The 12779-nt window shown below is 32.6% G+C and overlaps 1 protein-coding gene across 1 annotated transcript; it reads right to left on the bottom strand.

Moving 5' to 3' along the window:
* Positions 1-1752: 1752 nt before the first annotated feature.
* LOC126601403 (probable calcium-binding protein CML18) lies at positions 1753-11703 on the bottom strand. Its single transcript, XM_050268111.1, has 4 exons — positions 11422-11703; positions 2958-3014; positions 2758-2787; positions 1753-1836 (listed from the first exon to the last, which is right to left on the bottom strand). The coding sequence occupies exons 1-4, from the start codon at positions 11701-11703 to the stop codon at positions 1753-1755; spliced, it is 453 nt and encodes a 150-aa protein (XP_050124068.1).
* Positions 11704-12779: the final 1076 nt, after the last annotated feature.

The following is a 12779-nucleotide window of genomic DNA, read 5'->3' as shown; positions in this document are numbered from 1 at the left end:
TGAAACATTTAGTCTTGTGGTTAAACCAACCACAATTAGATTGGTTCTATCCTTAGCTGCATCTCATAACTAGAAGCTTAAACAGCTAGATGTCAAGAATACTTTCTTGCATGGCTTTCTTGAGGAATAAATAAGTTTACATGTCTCAGCCTCAAGGGTTTGTGGATCCTAGTTGTCTAGATTATGTGTGCAAATTGTAGAGATCTTTATATGGTCTTAAGCAAGCTCCTAGAATGTTAAGCAAGCCAGGGTTCAAGTTCTCATATGCAGATCCCTCTCTATTTGTCAAGTGTGATAGTTCTTCAATCATTGTGCTATTACTCTATGTTGATGATATCATTCTAACTTGATGTGATGATGTGAAGGTCCAAAGTGTTATTTCTCAATTAACCAAAGAGTTTGAAATGAAAATTTTGGGTTTCTTGCATTTTTTTTCTTGGTTTACAGATTGAGTATCAGGCTTAGGGTCTATTTGTTCATCAAGCCAAGTATGTTAAAGAATTGCTCCAAAAGATGCACATGATGGACTGTAAACCTTGTCTTACACCATGTCATCTTAATTAAAAGCTTCTGATCTTACCACTTACAGAAGTATTGTTGTGGCCTTACACTTACAATACCTTACATTTACAAGACCGAACATTTCTTTTTGTTGGAGTTTGAATGAAATTTCAACTCAAATGTGGGGTATTGTTGGAAATTTGAGTAGTTTGAGTAGAAATTTCTTTGTCCCACATTGGCCATTCTCAAAAGATTTTATCACTTTATAAGGCTTTGTCCTTTATAGAAAGTGATTGGAGTAATAGGCCTGGAGACTAAAATTGGGCTCACCTTTGGGGTTGGGCTTTGGGGTGTACTAATTAATTGGTAATTAATATATATAATTAATTATAATTAATATATAATTAATATATATTTAATTGTCAAAAGATGGGCCTTGGGCCTTGGGCTCACCTTTGGGGTGTACTAATTAATTGGTAATTAATATATATAATTAATTATAATTAATACATAATTAATATATATTTAATTGTCAAAAGATGGGCCTTGGGCCTTGGGGTTCTTGGGCTCTAATAATTAAATTAATTAATTATTTTTAATTTCGAATTTAAATTAATTAATTAATTATTTTTACCAACAGACTCATCTTTTCAGATGAAGTCTGAAGTGTGAAAACGCAGAAACAAAAACACCCTTTTTAGCAGATGTCTCCCAACAGATGCATCCCTTCCTCATACCTGTTGTGAACAGGTATAATCACATTATATATACATCCATCTGCATGGCATTTAGAATATAGAAAAATCATAAATCTTCTCCTGCAATCATAAACATCCTTTCTGAGAGAACCACATTAATATTCGCCAGAAGTCAATTTTCCGGTGCTGGAATTTCTGACTTAGATCGTTGAATCCTGGTGAAGCAGACGTTCGTAGAACTACAAGCACTGAGTAAGGACGAAATTTCTGTTTCAAGGACATTGCGGTACGCAAGCAAGCCTCGATCTTCAAGTTGTCTGTTTTTATAATTCGTATTCTAGTTTATATTCTGTTAATTCCTATTGCATTTATTGTTTATTAGCATATATATTTAAATCACATATTGTTGACTTATAACCAACACTTTCTCTGTTAACCAAGTGTGTCAGTTCATGCACTCACCATTAGACACTCATTTTGCTGCTGTGAAACATATTCTGAGATATCTCAAAGGTACTATGCATTTGGTATGGTGTTTTAAATCAGGTTCCTCTCAGTTAAAAGCATACACAGATGCTGATTGGGTAGAAGATCCCAATGATCGACGTTCAACTATTGGTTTTGTCATTTTGCTGCTCTGAAAAAAATGTTAACAACATCAAATGTGTATAACACGAATTAATTCATAATAAATTTCTGAAAAAGAAAAACAAAATCAAGATGACCAACATACAATATAAACAAAGTGTGGTTTGGTAAAAAAGTGTGGTTTTCTAGTTAACTTTGATAAATAGTTCAGTTTGTTTTGGTAAAAAAGTGTGGTTTTCTACTTCAGTTTGATAAATAGTTCAGTTAGTTCAGTTTTCTTTGGTAAAAAAGTGTGGTTTTCTAGTTAACTTTGATAAATAGTTCAGTTTGATTTGGTAAAAAAATGTGGTTTTCTAGTTCACTTTGATAAATAGTTCAGTTTGTTTTGGTAAAAAGGTGTGGTTTTCTACTTCAGTATGATAAATAGTTCAGTTTGCTAAATGGTTCAATTTGATAAATAGTTCAGTTTGATAAATAGTTCAGTTTGCTTTGGTAAAAAAAATGTGGTTTTCTAGTCACTTTGATAAATAGTTCAGTTTATTTTGGTAAAATAGTGTGGTTTTGTACTTCAGTTTGCTAAATAGTTCAGTTTGCTAAATGTTTCAGTTTGATAAATAGTTCAGTTTGCTAAATGGTTCAGTTTGATAAATAGTTCAGTTTGCTTTGGTAAAAAAGTGGTTTTCTAGTTCACTTTGATAAATAGTTCAGTTTAATGAACACCTATTAGTTAAACAATATACATATAAAGTGAACAAAATTACACTAGTTATAAAACACAAGAATCACAAAAACAGAAAATAAACTGAAATATACACTGTTTCATAAAAAAAGAACACTATTTCTGAAAAAAAATGTTAACAACATCAAATGTGTATAACACGAATTAATTCATAATAAATTTCTAAAAAAGAAAACAAAATCAAGATGACCAACATACAATATAAACAAAACAAAAAAAATCAAAACTTACCTGAGATTCTTCGAAATAAGAAACTCCTAACTGAAAATTTCACAAACTGGAATCAATCTGCTAATCTGAAAACAAATCAACAACAATATATAAGTCAAATAAAAAGCTAAGCATAATTCATGCAAAAAAGAATTCAAAATCGAATTCCAATTCAAAAACAAAAAAACAAAAAAAAAACAAACAAACAAATCAAAACTTACCTGAGATTCTTCGAAACTCCTAACTGAAAAGTTCACAAACCGAATCAATCTGCTAATCTGAAAACAAATTAACAACAAAATCTAACCAAATATGAAAGACAATCATTCCAGTTAAAATATTCAAGCACAACGAACAACACCGATGACAACGATTCAATAGAATCTCAAAATATGCAACCACTGCGAATCTGTTCTGAAACAAATGTTTATTCCGGAAAAATAGAACAACGGCGATCACGATTTCAAAATGCGCTCTCAACATTCGTCGGCAAGCATTACTCAAACCACTCAACCGGATTCATAAAAAATTGAAAATCCCACTGAAACTGGTCGGCAAAAATTAAAATTCAATTAGTTTATATGTTCGGCTAACCCCAAACCGAGTAATCTAACAGAATAGTTAAATTAGGTTAACCATATCCGTTAGGGGTAAAATTGACAAACCACAATATTATTTAGTCTGGACTATTGTATTTGGGCTGATATAATAATGGGCTTTGTACTAACCATTAAATAAACTTTCAATGTGGTTTTTGGTTAAAAGTTAAACTTTTCAAGCCATTTTGGTTAGTTTTCCTTTTAATAATATCAGCCATGTACTAAGTCCTATAGTTTTGTATATTAGGCCATCTCCAACTGATGGTTGGCCAGATGGCTCGTTTTAGCCCTCTGGCCCTCCAAGATATTAATATTTTAATGAATAGTACAGGGCCATATTTGCCTCCGTCTCCAACCGAGGGCCAAAGGGCCATAGGGCCAAACATAATTTATTATTTAAATTATTGAAAAATTATTGAAGGAAATTATTGAAAAATTGAAAGAAATATTGCAGATGAAGGAAATATTGAAAAATATATTGAAGGAAATATTGAAAAATATATTGAAGGAAATATTGCAAATGAAGTGAATAATTGAAAGAGCTTCACCATATTTATAGAAGTAAAAAAAGGTTTAAATTCAAAAAAAAAAAAAAAAATTGAATACAACGGCTAGCTGCTGTCAGCTAACCGTTGTATTCAAAATTTTTCAAACTATATGTGTCAGTTATAATCGACACTATTTGCAATTCAAATTAGTATTTGTGTCGGTTATAACCGACACTAATACTAATTAATAAATATCCCAGTAGCCGTTAGCTTTAATTCATTATATTCTATACTATTCCTATTGGTTTTAACCAACAGGAAATCCAACACTTCAAAAAAAAATTGGCCAGCTGGAAGTGGCCAGCCCTCCCCGATTATGTGGGGCCCTCCCAGATTCCAGAGCCCTCTGGCCTAGCTCTCGGTTAGAGACGGTTTTCGGGCTATTTTCGACCCTCTGGCCCTCTGGACCCTTCGGTTGGAGATGACCTTATGCCACGCTACCAGCCAATCACTCTCCCTCTAAGCAAAAATTGATTCCCATGGATGGAATTAAAAGGTGTTCAATCTTCTTTTGTTGAGTAATTTTTTTTTTTCATGTTCTAGCTAACTTCTAAGAGCTACATATTATAGTTCAATTTCTAGCGAATTATTTATAATTTTCTTGTATATATGTGGACTGGATTTTTGCGTGCACATAAAGCATGGAACTTTGCAGTAGTAACGGACAGTGATGTTAACGAATAGTTTGTTCAACTTTTGGTACTAGATTCTGCATATAAGTTGACTAGATTCTCATCTGCAATGTTTGTTGTGGACAGTTACGGAATAATTTGTTCAACTTTTGGGTTGATCATCTTGAGGCCTTAGGATTTTTATTTCGTTTGGTTGGATTTGTGAAACCTCTGGGAAAGTGCCCAACATCAACATGTTTTAAAATGCAAGGTCCTTTAATTCTATAGATGATTAGAATTGACCGATGCATAGTTTGATACACATTTTGAGGCAGAGCTGGCTCTAGCCCTTCCCATTGCCCAACAGCAACATGTTTTAATATGCAAGGTCCCTTAAATTCTATATATGATTAGAATTGACGGATGCATAATTTGATACACATTTTGAGGCAAAGTCGACTCTGACCCAGGGCTACCAGGGCAAGAGTCTAGGGCTCAAACTGAGGAGAGTGCCAAAATAATTTTAAGTCCATTTGGATATATTGTAAACAAATTACAATAATTAAAAAATGGTTTTCATGCCACGATAAGAAAGAATTGCGTTGCTCCTTGCGCGTAAGAAAGAGAACAAGCGCATGAAAACAAATGGAAAAACCCTTTTCCCTTCCCGTCTCCCTCCAACTTCTAAATTCCCAATTTCAAAGAGCCCAGCGTAAATTAAATTATCTACCTATTTCAAGAAGTGAGATGCTATTCACAACACCACTTTGTTTTACCTCCCATACATTCATATTGATTTATGTTTTTTGATATTCTTCAATTTATTTGATCAGATGATAAAAAATTAAAATGGCGTGTGAAAATGAAAATTAAGTGTGTGGATAGCACATCCCTTTCAAGAATTCACAATTATGAATTTTTTCTTCCACATTTTCTCCTCGTTCCTCTTTTCTCACAATTATGCAGAAAAAATTACAATCCAAGCAGAAAATTCAAGTCTACGGACTACAATACATGCAATTGTATTCAACCGTACAAGGTATTTGATTTCTACTCATTCAAATTCTGTTTTTCATTTTACGCTGCTAGTATTTTTCTTTGTTTGATTGTTTGGGTATTTTTTTCATTGTTATTGCATTCAATTATGGTAGTAATTACTTGCATATGTAATTTCCATACAACATAGAATTAGGAAAAGATACTGTCCATCGAATTTGAAATCCTTCCCTAATACAAATAGCCATAGGAATAGGAATATATATTCAAGTTGGTAAACAAATATCGAATAAGGTACAAATACACAATCTTTCATTTATCTTTTTATTTTTAAAAACCAAAGAATATCCATCAAACTACAGGGAAGAAATTTAAACACGAGACGCTAATTGGTTTCAAGCCACTTGAATACTTCATTCATCTATTGCTTTCAATAAATTTTGTTGTCAGGGTTAACTCTATTTCCCAATTACAATTTTTTATTTAAGGATCGTAACCATATAAAAAAAACTAATTGGGTTTTCTTGGTTCGGGTCATAAGAGGACTGGGCATTCTAATGGGGTTGGTTCTTCCCATTGCTATGAGGGATAGGTTGCATTTACGCTTAATCTTATGGCATAAGCTAAACTTTCTCTCATCAGATTGCCATTTTTGTTGTTGTGTTAAACTTAACATATATTATTACCTAATCCACTATTAAAATGTTAAGAGGATGGAGATGGTTCGAAATTATTAAAATAATTTAGAAGAGGAGGCAGTTTCGGACTCGGACGCGTGGCTGGAAACCAAACACCCAATTCATTAAGATATTTGACCACAAGTAAAAAAAAAAAAAAAAAAAAAAAAAAAAAAAACTCTTATTAACGTGAATGAAATTAATTAATCTTTTGTAAAAGATTTTTTTTCAACTAATTTGTCTATAAAGAGGGCATCATTTGAGCTTTCGCCCTGGGCCTCCGAAAACTTTGGACTGGCACTATTTTGAGATCTTCTCTACCAAAATCAAGGTTCTAAAAGACGCTAGGTCCTAGTTGGGCGAGCAGGGGCCTAGGTGGACTAGGCAAATTTAAGTAAATATATTATATCTTGTATAAATAAGTGTTTGATTATACTTAAAAAATACATAATTTCACTGGAATACATAAATTGCAAAATAGAAGGTCATATAGATTATAAAGTATTAGAACATAATGTAAACATGAGGAACAAATATATCATGTGTGTTGATCTAAGTATTCAACAAGTCTTTTAAAATTTATTGAAAAATATAAAATGCAAAATAAAAGTTACATATTTTCTGTCTAAGTGAGAGTCGTGACCTAGGCGGGTTTGGACGGGCTAAGTAAGCGCCTAAGCAGGTCTAGGCGCCATTTCTTAATCTTCAAACGCTTAGGGATTAATCGAGGCGATGACTAGCCACCTAACACCTAAGCGGGGCTTAGGCGGCACTGGGAGGGGATTTTAGAATAGTGACCAAAATATACTACCTAAGATCGAAACCACATGACTGTCAAACAAAATGGCAATCATTTTAGTACTTTTTTTTTTGTAGAATCAAATATATTTGTCTACTTCTTCACTACAAATAAATGTCTTAAGAATTTTAGATTTATTTAATTTCTTGCACAAGATGATCTATGAATGATGAGAAAATATAGAAGTTCATATCCTTGAAAAAGGTTGATAACCATAAAAAGGTGTGTTAAAATGTTTGTCAAAAAAGTATACGTCTCCCAATCTAATCTATATATCAAAGTTATCTTTCTTGTAGAAAATAGAGTCAAATTAATTTGACTTGGACAAAACAAGAATAAAATTATAGCACATGGGTTATCTTGTAAGAATAAAACTTAAAGTTGGTACGGTCTCAAAATATCTCACATCAAGTAAAAGAGAAAGATAGCATAAGTTTTAGGTAATATCCTCTACAAGTTGTATTTATAGTTTTGTATGCGCAAATTCTATATAGGATGCCTAGTCACACCCAACTTTTAATTAAGTTTTGTTTTTGTGCGTGTACGTAAAGTATGGAACTTTGCAAAGTGATGGATAACATATAGGTTATTCTTGTTGACTAGGTCATATGGGTTTGCGATGAGCTAGCTTTGATTTCCCCAGCAGTTTTATATTGATCTCTAGTAGTGAGTGATGAAGTGCCGAAAGCTACAATGGATCACAGTAAAATTCTTCATATCTGTCGATAATTCGACTTTTTTAGGTTTGGGAAGCCTCTGTTTTCTTTTTCTTTCTTTGGACTCAAAGAGACAATTATTTAAATTAGTTAGGCATATAGATAATTGTAGAATGCATGATACGAACAAAATCAAATTATTAGTATTTTATTGCATTCATCAAACGTCGACCTAAATATCTTGGATTGGAAAGAATCAGAATACACCATTTGTAAACTAGCATATCAGAATCCACAATATTATACCGTAAGGGGTTTGGTAAACTAGCATATCAGTGAAAATGTTTGTGCAAGAAGAATTTCCTAGGAAAAACACAAAGGGATAATTAACATTTTCCCCCTAAACTTTTGGAGTTTTCCATTTTAACTCTTCTAACTGTTTTTGGTCTCAAGTTGGTCCTTAAACTTTGAAAATGTGTAAAATAAGTACATCAGTGAGTCAACTACAAAGGTTGATAGATCATAGAGTTACTGGTGGACTCAATTCAATGCGTTGTTGGTTGGAACGTATCATATTGTAAACTTCAACCCGACATCAAATCTTCGTAACTCCTGCAGATTTCAAAGAGAGATAAGAGATTGACAAAACAATGTAACTGAAATGACTAATTAAATTGTTGCACGTGTAAGAAAAAATTATTAAATCACATCATTTGTTCAAGTCGGTTATAACCATGTCGCTAAGGTAAAACTAGCTTCTTCCATTGGATCCATTACTGTTATATTAAAAAAAAATCGAATTAGATCAAGATTATTCATTTTTATTGGTTTTGTCCATTTTTCAGCTTAAATGTATATTATAGATAAACATATTCACGTTCTAATAAATCAAGGGCATTTTGGTCATTGTAATAGATTATGGAAATGCCTTAATAAAAAAAGGAACTTTAACGAAAATCTTCCGGTACTGTTCATTTTAACTAAAAATCACATTTTTATACTAAAAAGTCAATCATGGTACTATTCACTTTACCCTTTATTTTGTCCTTATCGTTAAAACTCAAAATTTTCAAATCATTTTCATTAGTTTTCCTTAATAAAAATGGTGGCGTATTTGTCACCTTCGTAACAAAAGTTGCTTGTTACTTTCTTTCATCGCATTATTTAACACACTTTCAAAAATTTAGGGACCAATTATAGATGAAAAAGTTGAATGACGAAGGTAGAAAACTATAACAAAATTTAGGGGCCAAATACGAGTTTAACACCCTGCAAAAAACAAAAACAAAAAAACAAAACAAAACAAAACAAAACAAAAACAAAAACAAAGTATCTCATATTCTCGCATACACCAACCACTTTTCCTTTTTCTAATTATCGATCGAAAGGAAACTTATAAAGAAATTAAAATTTTTAACGTAATTAGAGTAAATAAATAAACATGGCATATAAAATACGTGCATAGTCGAATGTATATATAAGACGTGGACTAAAAATTATGGTGGATTAGTGGTATTCTGACTTCCCACTCCGCAAGGATGTTGAGCCTTCCTTGTGGCGGTGCTGCTGGTCCCTGGTGCTATGACTCATCTGCTGCTATATGGTTCTTCATAGGCACGGGTGTACAAGTCTCTCAAAGATTCATGTTTTCATCCGGCTTCTATGGAGTATTGTCCATATCTTGTATGTGCTCTTTGTTTGTGCAAGGTGTATTGAGTCAGACCAAATCTTTCTATTTCATAAACCCTCCTCTGTTGGGTTATGAAACTTGAGACTATTATTTCATGTAAACGTTATTTTTTTTTAAATTTCTTTAACGAGTATTCATTTTTATGCTCTCATTTTCTGTTTTTTCATGCGTCTAATTCTCTTTTTAGTAATTCGTTCCACACCAAAAAAGGAAGGAGTGGAAGAGAGAATAAAGAAATGCGGAAATCACTGCCAAAAAGAAAAGCCTTATATTGGCCTGTTGATTTTCTTACGAGTACTACTATATGGTTTCACAAAACTGACATTATTGGTATGGCTGAAATGCTTCTATGAATCTTTCCAACCACCGAAAGGATAGACTGCCCTGGTCCCTTTGAAACAAAGAGCAATGCTAGGTAGAATAAACTTGTAGACTAAATTTGCAAACTAAATGATGTGTCACCAATAAGAAATAAGCGCGTTAATGAATCTTAAGTAATAATCCAATCAACTTCCATGTCATTAGTTTATTAAATTAGTCTACAAATTTAGTATCCCTAGCATTAACCTAAAACAGAAGAACACACTCTAATACATGTGAGTTCTACATGCACTAACAAACTTACCTATATTAGAAAGTGCATTTGTAATGTGTCTAAATAAATAAATAATTAAAATAGCATTATCGGGTTTTTTTTTTAACAAACGATATTATCTACATTAAGAGGATGGAGGAGTGGGTTAAACTTCTCAATCGGCAAGCAATAATATGCTTCACATTTGCTTTTGGCAAGAATCGAACCTAAGATTTCTCACTTACAAGTAAAGAGAAATATCACTATATCGTAGTATTAAATGTCATCATTATTGGTTTATTAAATATAAAGTACCTATAATATATTTTTTCATGAATTCGTAGTGATCCTATATGTGTTGATTCTCTTTAACACATTTCTCATGAATAAATAAAGAAGCAAGTTTAAGTACGAGATTTTTTTTTCCTTCTGCGAACTTGAGTCCGATAATTATTTTTGAAACGGATATATTAAGGAGAATAATTAAAAGATTTTCTAACAATTTTTATATGATAAATTTTATCATGCGGCCTACATGCATGAATATATTACAGAAATACACATAAATATTACTAACTAGTAAAGCAAAATTTATTTCTTTATTTTGTAGCTGTTTTGCTTAATTGGATATATTACATGATATATAACCAGGGATCAATTACATGGATCATGAGTCTCAGTATTTAGCATTCATGTATTTACACACATTTAATTAAATATTAACCATTATCTTAATCTAATGAATTTCAATCTATCCAGGTCAGTTTAATGTATTATATCATTTGCACTGTATCCCATCTCTCTGTAACTTTCATTTTCCATATCACAATTCCCAATCTCAACTTCATAGGCCAAAAATGCCTCTCTCTCTCTTTTTATTCCTCAAATCAGCAGAAAATTTGAAGGAAATAAATGTAACCCATAAAATTAAGAAAAAAAAATGGAGGTGAAAAGCTTTTTTGGGTTTATTGGTTTAGGAGTATATATGGTGAACTGAAAAAATAGGAAAAGGAAGAAGACGATCTGAAGAGGTGGAATTAATGGAGGGAATAGAAAGAGTTCCAAATAATCCAAAATGATAAAATTATGGGATTATTCATTAATATTTGGATTTCAAAACGTGGACATGATTTGAATCTAATGAAGGTCATGGTTATTCATGGGTTTATGTTTCAGGTTTACGAATATGATGATGCGGAGAACAAAAGCAGAACAAACTGAATAGTCACGGAAGAGAACATACATGAAGGAGAGATGGGATACGGTGCAAACGGTGTAATACAGTAATTCTGACATGGATTGATACAAACTCCTAGATCTATACAATAATTAATACTCGAGATGCACGGATGATAAATGTAGAAACTCGAGATCCCAAATATATTACCTTGTCCAATGAGGGGCTACGAAAGGTCGCCTCTTTTATTCGTTACACTATACACTTACACATACATATAGCAAAATATATAAAATACGAGTAAGATCTTTATTATATATTGCACGTGAGTGATATTAAACTGATTCTACTAATTTACGGTATACCCAAGGCCCACGGCATAGTCGACAAGCTTGTCCAACTCCTTGTCTATAGAAATGAAGCCGTCGCCGTTGTCATCTGCATGCCTACGACCATCCCAAGCTCTAAAGGCAGGCCATATCGCGCCAAGTTCAGCGAAAGCTTCCTTGAGCTCGGCCTTGGAAAGTTGGCCGTCTCCGTTCTTGTCGTATCTTTTGAAAATCTTCAATATCTGCTCCTTTGTGTAGGGTATTTTGACCAACTTATACTCACTCTCGTTTGAGGGGATCATATTGGGCATTATACTCTTTAAGTTGATCTACTAGCGTGATCTTAATTTGCAAATACTACAAGAAATTAAGGCTGAGGTCCCTTGCTTGCACTATGAAATTAAAGGGCAGATATACACATATATATAGGGCTATGCCCGGTCAAGAGCCCGATCCCCTCATGCATGGGCACACTCAGTACAATAGGAATTATTTTAATTCTTGGACCTCAAGGGTCCACGTGTAGAAATATATAAGCAGTCAATTTTTCTTTTTATATAACTACCAATCTAAAGTATTTTGGTCAGCATTTGGTTGATACTAAGTTGATATACATTTGGGACATTAAGAAAGAATAATGTTGTTTGGCTACAGTTTTTAACCCTACCTCTCTCATGAATCTCACTTATAGAATGCGATTCACATATATAAGAGAATGGATGAGTATGTGAACTGAATAACAGCACTCATTTAGTAATGTTGGCAACGTACAAGGTTTTATAGTTTTTTATATTACACCATGCTACCAGCCAATCATTCTCCCTCTCTAAATAATAATTGATTCCCATGGAATAAATTAAAAGGTTCCCTATCTTCTTTTGTTGAGTCATTTTTATCTTGTTCGAGCTAACTTCTAGGTGCTGCATGTTGTAGTTCAATTTCTAGCGGATTAGTTTTAATTTTCTTGTATTTGTATATATGCGGACTAGATTTTTGCGTGCACATAAAGCATGGAACTTTTGCAGTGGTAAAGCTTGTAACAGTAAAACATTTCATATGCCAATGCTTGTTATGGACAGTGATGGAAGGGGAACAGTTTGTTCAACTTTTGGGTTTATCTTTATGAGGCCTTAGGATTTTTCTTTTTGTTTGGTTGATAATTAGATTCGTGAAACCTCTTGGAAAATAGGTTTGGATCGGGAGACATTTTTTTACACAATTTTTTAGGGTCCACTTTATGTTATATTTTAATGATCCAATTATTTATATTTTAGATCTTCTTCAAAGATCATCTTTACCCAAAATATGGTACTTAAATTCGAAATCATATATGACCTTAGAACTAAATGGTAGTCATTTTATTATTTCTTTGGAGAACTATATATAT

The sequence above is a fragment of the Malus sylvestris genome, chromosome 15 (assembly GCF_916048215.2).
Source record: "Malus sylvestris chromosome 15, drMalSylv7.2, whole genome shotgun sequence".
Classification (NCBI taxonomy): domain Eukaryota; kingdom Viridiplantae; phylum Streptophyta; class Magnoliopsida; order Rosales; family Rosaceae; genus Malus; species Malus sylvestris.
The sequence above is the reverse complement of the archived record's forward strand: the minus strand, read 5'-3'. Positions and strand labels throughout refer to the sequence as shown.

Coding starts and splice junctions, on each gene's coding strand:
- LOC126601403 (XM_050268111.1), bottom strand. CDS start 11,703: ATGCCCAATATGATCCCCTCAAACGAGAGTGAGTATAAGTTGGTCAAA. Junction 2,788..2,957: donor GGAGTTTCGAAGAATCTCAG/GTAAGTTTTGAT, acceptor TGAAATTTTCAG/TTAGGAGTTTCTTATTTCGA. Junction 1,837..2,757: donor CTTATTTCGAAGAATCTCAG/GTAAGTTTTGAT, acceptor CATTTTTTTCAG/AGCAGCAAAATGACAAAACC.